This window comes from Trichechus manatus, unplaced genomic scaffold, assembly GCF_000243295.1.
Source record: "Trichechus manatus latirostris isolate Lorelei unplaced genomic scaffold, TriManLat1.0 scaffold00120, whole genome shotgun sequence".
In the NCBI taxonomy this organism is placed as follows: domain Eukaryota; kingdom Metazoa; phylum Chordata; class Mammalia; order Sirenia; family Trichechidae; genus Trichechus; species Trichechus manatus.
In genome coordinates this window covers 3,984,662-3,992,641 of record NW_004444056.1, presented here as the reverse complement: position 1 = coordinate 3,992,641, position 7,980 = coordinate 3,984,662, and the positions used below count along the sequence as shown (strand labels likewise).

At 38.0% G+C, this 7,980-nt stretch overlaps 1 protein-coding gene across 1 annotated transcript in view; it reads right to left on the bottom strand.

Annotated features, from left to right (window-relative positions):
* Positions 1–733: 733 nt before the first annotated feature.
* PTPDC1 (protein tyrosine phosphatase domain containing 1) overlaps positions 734–7,980 on the bottom strand; it is a 38,054-nt gene continuing 30,807 nt past the window's right edge. The window contains exons 5-7 of the mRNA XM_023738651.1: positions 5,786–5,971; positions 3,889–3,999; positions 734–850 (exon numbers count right to left, since the gene is read on the bottom strand). Of these exons, the coding sequence (XP_023594419.1) occupies positions 734–850; positions 3,889–3,999; positions 5,786–5,971 (414 nt within the window). The remainder of the gene's footprint in view (positions 851–3,888; positions 4,000–5,785; positions 5,972–7,980) is intronic.

The window sequence follows — 7,980 nt, the reverse complement described above, 5'->3', positions numbered from 1 at the left end:
ACTGTTCTTGCCTTCTTGCACTAACAAAGGTTAGAGAGGTTGTCTGGAATCCTGACAAAGAGAGCAGATCTACTTTCTACAGGTAAAAAGAAAACCCCAACCATTCCACATTCAATCCTTAACATAAAATTCAATTACCTTGAAAAATAATACACTTTGAAACCTTTCACCAGATTTATAAAAGAAAACAACCAAAAACTTCCAAATTTTTAAAAATCCTCTAAAAATGTTGTAAAAACAATCTTAGTTAGTAACAAATATAAAACATTTTTAAGACACTTGGTGACTTAGGTAATGTTTCAAAGGGGAATGGATACACAGTGAAGTTTCACAATTACAATGATCTATTTGGTAACAACTTTAGGAAGAGTTTTGTCAACAAAATAATTGTTTTGGAAAGAAGAGTTACAACTTTTTCCAAAATGTCAAAAAGAATAAGGATGTAAACACCACATACTTAAAATGTTAATACAACAAAATTATTTCAGTTAAATAAATAAAGTGGCAACAACTTTATGGCAATTTTTAACACAAAAATGTAGCTCAAGGATATTTTAAAATAAATAACAGCTCCAAACAGGAAAGATCATTTGCAACATAAACGAATAATACTGTAAGTAAAGTGCTATGAGAAAATGTAGCTCTACAAACTTCAACTTAATCACACGTGAACAGAAGTGTTATCTGCATCTTCAGGTCGGAAAAACACATCACGTGGGGGAAGTCAACTTGACTAAACATCAGGCTTTGGGCCATCTTTTGTCATTTTTCTTTTCTCTTCCAGTGCGTGTTTAAATATTTTCTTTAGGGTGTTGTAAACTACTGGTCCGTTTTCAGAATCGAAATTAACCTGGTGACAAAGAAAATCTATTTTTAGGACATTGTAACAAGAATTTTACCCAGTCTCTATTTTGGGAGAAGAGAGATAAGTGGAGAAAAAAGACTGAGACTAATAAATAAAATTATATTTTTTATAAATATACAGAAGACTATATTAAAACAGCTAACCATGCTGATACCAAACTTATGAGTGAAAACTCAAAAATCAATCTAGTGCCTGGATATTTAGCATACTCACATACACCTAGTCATGAGAGCAAGTGACAAGTGAGTGTGAAGTCAGTTTTTAATTCAGAGACTGAATTTTAATTATTGGTGGTAGAAAAGTCTCCCTCATTAAAACAATGCACATCAACTTTAAGTTTTGCACTCAGAAGAGACCCTTAAGGCCACTCTGGGCAACAGGGTCACAGCGATCAAGTGGGAAGCCTGGGCTTACCACTTGTCAGCTATGTAGCCTCATGCCAACTAAACTCTCTGGACCTTAATTTCCTCCTCTGTAAAACAGAGATAATAAAACCCATCCCCTCTCCTTAGGACTTTTGTGAGTAACAAATGAAATCAGGCATGAGAGTCTGATGTATGCTTGACACATACAAAAAACTCAACAAAAGTTAGCTTCCATTCTCCTTGGTGGGAAGGTATCATGTACATATATTTGGATTCTTCCCCAAAGCTTACCATACTTTGGGGTTAGAAGTGATGGTGGAACAGAGAACCAGAGCAATTACCACAACTCTCCCCAACCCCATTCCCCGAGTAATATGTGACTCCACTGAGAAAGAACTGGGATCACTTGGTTAGTGCTTCTCCCCTCCTAGAATCTTTCCTTCTCCAATAAATCTTGACAAAGAGAAGGTTGTTATAACTTTGTCAAGAACTTTGAAGGAGCTGAGATTTACCCCACTTGCAAGCTAACAACTTAGCCTGCCACAGTTTCATGGGTGCTGGAAGAAGACACGAGACTTCTGGGTCAGAGACAAATGACTTCATTACTCATGGTGCAGCAGGTAGCACGAGATTCATGTCCACTTCACATCCCCCCTTGCCCTCCAAGTCCAATGGGGGTGACCTGCATCACAGCTGAGGAACCTCAATTTTTCATAAGGGGGTTGCAAGCACATCTGCCCAATCTCTGCCCCAAAGGGAAACATTATCTTTATTATATTGGATAGCAAACACATCTGTCCTCTGCCCTGGAGATAGACACTACACAAACATCCTTGAAGAGCTAGTCTGGTATCAATGTCTCTGCTCAGAAGACTATGCAGAAATGTGAGAGATCAACACAGAAATATCTCCTAATATTCCTGTAGATAAATTTAAAACAACTGGTATCTCTAATCTTTCACTAATATCCCCTTAAGAGGCAAACAGAAGTTGTAAAGAATTCCTACCACTTTCAGTGAAACCAATATTAAGGTTTTTTTTAGTTATAGTTAACTCAGAAATTTAATTTTATCTTAACTACTATCTATCCTATTTGTAAAAACTCATTAATAAGTTTTAATTGTTTACTTTCTTAAACACTAAAATACAACCTTCCTCACACAACAGATAGCCTCTCAGTCTATGAAAATGTAAATATAAATTTCTGGATTATATGACTTGTGTATTAGGCAAGTCACTGTGGAAACTGTAAAGAATGGAGAATGGCTTGTGCTGTGAAAGAGCACTCTAAAACTGAGGTACTTGACATAACTAAAATGGCTGACACAGGTCTGAATCAGACTCCATTTTGTCCTAGGCCCCTGCTGCTGCTTTTTAGAGTATGTGCCCATGACCACACTCTTGACCAAGATAATTTGTTCTGCAACATTCTGAGGTGGTCCACTCAGAATGTTGCAGGAAACAGAAGGAACCAGCTCTAGAACGTGGGAAATTGTGGCTAAGGCTGAGTACCCCAGCCAACAGAAATTCTTGGTAAATGAGTCTTATGGAAGAATGTTGGATATCAACCAATGTACGCCACAGTCTTCCCAACTCTACAAAGTTTCTGCACAGTTGTGTATAAAAGACTTTCGCTTATGCTCCTTCCTTGGAACACAATTTTGAACTTTCATTTTGGCACTTCCTGATTTGCAAATCTTTGAATCTGAATAAAACTCTTCTTTTAATTTATAGAAATTCTGTTTCATTTTTAAAAGTGCAATAAAAAAAAATTCGGGAGAGAAACAAGAGCCTGAAATAAGGATATCACTTTGGGAGTGGAGGGGGAAGGAGATTGGAAAAATAATAAAACTTCAGAACTTGTGAATGAGTACAAATAATAATTGCTATTATCATTAATATTTGCCACAGACACTGTTATTCAAAAGCTGGGTTCTTTCTTTAACAAAGACATTTTCATTTCACATATGAGAGTTACCAAACAAATTAGCTGAGGGGTTGAGGGGAACTTTTTATTTTGACATGAACCTGGCTTCTCTCTTTAGCCAGGGAAGATTCCTACAAGGCAAAAGGATATTCATGAAAAGGAAGTATTTTTTATTCTTTGCTTAGGACTTGCCAACCAGGACACAGAATCAAACAGTCAATGTTGAATGTTAAATTCTCAATAGATGGTTTCTTGTTTAAACTCAAGGTAGAACTGGCTCAACAAGAAAAGATTCTCTGGCTCCTAATAGGCACATGATTTAAAAACACTTTCTCAACACCCAATTGCTTCCCTCTTCTTCTAAATAAAAGCTCTTTGTTCCAACATTCTCCTTCAAAAAACCTACACTTCGGTTTTTCCTAATAGGAAACAGTGATATGTTTTGGCCAAAACTCTGCAACTACTTTCAATAAATGTCAATACATTTCCATTACAGAAACATGTTGTCAATTTTGACTCACAGCAACCCTCAGGTGACAGAGTAGAACTGTCCCATAGGGGTTTGTGGGCTGTTGATTTTTCTTTCTCCCGTGGAGCTGCTGGGTGGGTTCCAACCGCCAACTTTTCGGTTATCAGTGGAGTGCTTAGCCATTGTGCTACTACAACTAACACTTATTTTAGAGACTGCTGGCCTCTGGAATCTGGAAGGGGAAACGAAGAGCGCTACTCACCTTAGTGAAAGCTTTAATGGCATGGGCCAAGAAAGCTTCCTCCACATCCACAGGAATTGTCTGCAGATTCACTATGCAATGTAAAACACAAAGAATCGTCTGGTGCTGTCCCTGTTTTGCAGAAATCAAAATCAAACAAATTGTTTGAAAAATGCCTCAGGAAATAAACTTAAAGCAATTGCAGAGCCAGAAATCAGTTTGAGACTAAATACTCATAATCTTAAATGTTAAAATATCTACCAAGAGCTCTACTAAATGTTTACTGTTATGTGTTAATATAATTTGAAAAGCTTGCAGGAGATAATCCAAATCAAAGCTGGTTAGTAATTAAACAGAAATACAAATGAATCTGAAGAGCAGCACAATTTTCCAGTAAGTGTTTTTGTTGCGAATGGAATAGATTTTTTCATTCTGTTGTGTCTGGATGTAATCATTCAGTTAGGCCATTTGAGGCTGACATGTCATGGTGACACATGGACATGTCAGTGGGGCACTGAGTAGTCAGTAACTGTGCGAGCCCCATTCCAGATGCTGTGCAGGGAGGTGGGGTAGAAGAAGAGAAACAATCCCAGCCCTCCAGAAGCATGCACTCTGTGTCAAGGGGGAAAACCCTTAAGAACAAGGACGCAGACTTGACTCCCAGGGGGCTGGTTCACCTTAGAGAAACAAAGGAGAAATCCATCACCGTGAGCAATACATATCAAAGGCCTCAGGAAAAAAATTCATACCCTTTGACCCAGTAATTTCACCTTAAGGCATAATCTGAAATATAGAAAAACCTGAGTGCACAAATTATCATTACAATGATACCCATAAAAGTATATGCCCTATGCATGGGGGGGTGGGGAGATGTAGAGTGAATTACGTTAAAGCCGACAGCATGATGGGAATGGGAGTGCATTAGCTTTGTGCCGGTGCAATTGGGTTTGAACCTAGCTCTGGCACATGCTGTGTACCTGGGCAAGTCACTCACCTTCCCTTTTGGTAAATTAGGATAACACCCTCTAACTCTGCCCATAGTCACACAACAAAGGTTAATTTCCTCCTATCATCCGCCTGTTTATCTCTGTATTTAATTGCCGAGAACATACACTAAGAAAAGGACTCAAGATACAGAAAAGGTCATTTGTGTGTGTGTGTGTGTGCTGGGGGTTCAGGTTTTCAGTGAACATTGGAGACAATGAGGAGGTGATGCTGACGCTGAAGCAGCGCACAGTAGGTAACTCAAGGCTGATTATCAGGTAACACTGTTTTCTCAAACAAAAAGCCAATTTTTAACTGAAAATTTAATATTTCTATATAAAAACACAAAATTCGCTACCCTTCCCTCAAGGCAACCACCAGTTTATTTTTCCTTCTAGAGATATTCTATAAATACACAAATTGTATACACATATGTATACATGTGTACATATACACACACAATCCTTTTTAAAAAATACAAATAAGTGCATACATATTCCAGCCTATCTCACAGTTTACCATATTTATATGCTTACAGTAAACAAGTAGAAACAAATATCTAAAAATTGAAAAATGGTTAATTATGGCATATCCCCATCATGGAGGCATTACACACACATTAAAGTTAATATTTATGAAAAGCTCATACTATACATGTAAAAATATGTTATAATTTCAAGCAAAAATTAAGTATAAAATTGTATTTTAAAGTGATTCTGCTGGGTGGTAGGATTATAGATATTTCTCCTTTTTACTTTTGTATTTTCTAAGTGTCTATACTGAGTATGCATTTCTTCATTTTTCTTGGGAAAACTATTACATTAGACCTGGATATGGGGTTCTGTATGAATCCCCTTTTTATATTTTTTTTAACGTGTGAAACTTTATAGAGGGCCTCAGTTAAATTCATTAACTAGTACAACAACTACTTTACCTTCTCTAATAAAAACAGCGCTTCAGCGGCATCTGCGTTCCTGTCAACCAACATGTCCACGTCCTCTTTGGTTATTACAGGTTCCTTCAGTTGTTCCACCCAAGACCACATCAAACTGCATAGGATGAAAGGATCCCGTTCACCACATATTTTTTCCCAAGCTCCATCTCGGGAATTTAGTTCTTTCTGAAAAATAAAGACAACAGCGAAAGAAAGGAAGAAAGAATGGCTGATCTTTAGGCTGCTGTATAGAATGGAAAGGCTCAGGATCTGGAGACATGGACTTGGGATTCCACCCTAGTTCAGCACTGCCAAGTGGTGCATTTGGGTTAAGATACTGACTGATTTCCCTAAGCCTCAATTTCCCCTCTGTGAAGTTCCTCCCCCTGCCTCACAAGGTCTGTTAAAGCTCCTAGCACAGAGAAGGTGCTTAGTTAATGTAAGTTCTTTACTTCGTTCAGAAACCATAGAAACCGTTCAGGAAGAGCAATTCTTCATTTTTAGGTTCCTGGAGAACAAAACAGAAATATTCATTGCAATGAAGTAGATGACAAAGTATAAATGAGAACATTTGTAAATTAATCTGGGATCTAAGGAAAAACTTTTGACTGAAAGTTCTAAATGCACAAAATGCTTTGCTTCAAAGTTGGTAAATGTGGTATATATATTTCTTTCAAATTCCTTTGTAGAATCCTATGTAGAATTTAATAAATAACAAGCCCCTGCATCCCGAAATTTGACAGAGTGAAAATAACTAGGAAGGCTTGTCAATACTCCAAATGCTTAGAGGCAATTTAAGCATGTGATTTTAAAATTTAATTTCACAGAGAGCAAAGGAAAAAGTGGGGTAAGAATTTTAATTAATCTCCGACAGGGTTCAGATTTATGTTTTAGCAAATAAAATATATTTTTGTGAAAATAAGGAGCGTTAACAACTGCCCCCTTACAGACATCTTGAGGCTTGGGGAAGATTAAACAGCTTGCCGAGGAGCCCAGAGCTAGCAGATGGCAGAAGAGGTCCTCACACCCAGGTCTGCCTCACTCCCAGGGTCTGTGCTCCCTCTGCTGTGCCACAACAACCCTCCAGGATTGGCTTTCCCTTTTCATCTCATAAATAAGCCAATACTTTCAGCAGTATGTAGTCCTTCACATCCCATAGATCATGGACATAGTACTTTTTATTCAATTTTATGTAGCTAACAAGGAGACAAGCTACGAAAAAATGACACTATTCAAAGGTCCTCACAGTAAAATGACCGCATTATGATGTTTTCTGAAATCTTCCAGTGAAGTTAGTCTGGTCCAAAGCAAATGCTGAAATATTTAGTCCATGTAAAACTCACACAGAGCATACAGGCTGAGGGGGCACTTGGGGTGCTGATCCCTGAGCAGTGGTGCAGGAGTTTGCACCTAACACAGATAAGTCCTAATACTAGCTACATCTTGACATACAGTAAGTGCTCAGAAAATGCTTGCTGAATACATGGAAGAGTTTATCAGTTCAGAAAGACATGAGTAGTAAACAATTCATTTTGAAAGAAAACAATTAGCTACCAAGCAAAACAATGTAATTCTGATGAACTACACTTTTATTAAAAATTTTCTCCTCTCATCATACAGTTGTAAGTTACTGTGCTTCTGTGAGGCTACAGAATTCATTTCTTCACTTCCAAACCCAGCATTTGCAATGATACTAGCCCTCTTAGAAATTTTGTAAGCCTTGTTTATATTATTGGTCCAATATGGAAAAGAAAAATAATTTATAGTGATCATAGGCTAACAAGTCAAGATTTCACTGAGTTAAGACTTCCAAAGTCAGACCCTTATTAGGGCATTTTACCTACTTCTGATAACTAAGTGGCACAGTGGTTAAGAGCTCAGCGGCTAACCAAAAGGTCGGCAGTTCAGACTCACCAGCCACTCCTTGGAAACCCTATGGGGCAGTTCCACTTTGTCTTATAGGGTCACTATGAGTCAGAATCGACTTGAGGGCAAAGGGTTAAGTTCATAAGGCCTGTCTTTTTCTTGAGACCAGGTGCTCATTCAGGGCAAAAAGAATACAGCTGAGTCAAGAGCATCTTCTCAATAAAAGTACGACGTGATGACACTGAAAACACAACACCAATAGTCTAAATTCTGCACTCTAAGTGAAGACCTCATCTCAGTCCTGCTGTGGCAGTGGGGACAGTGGCCCG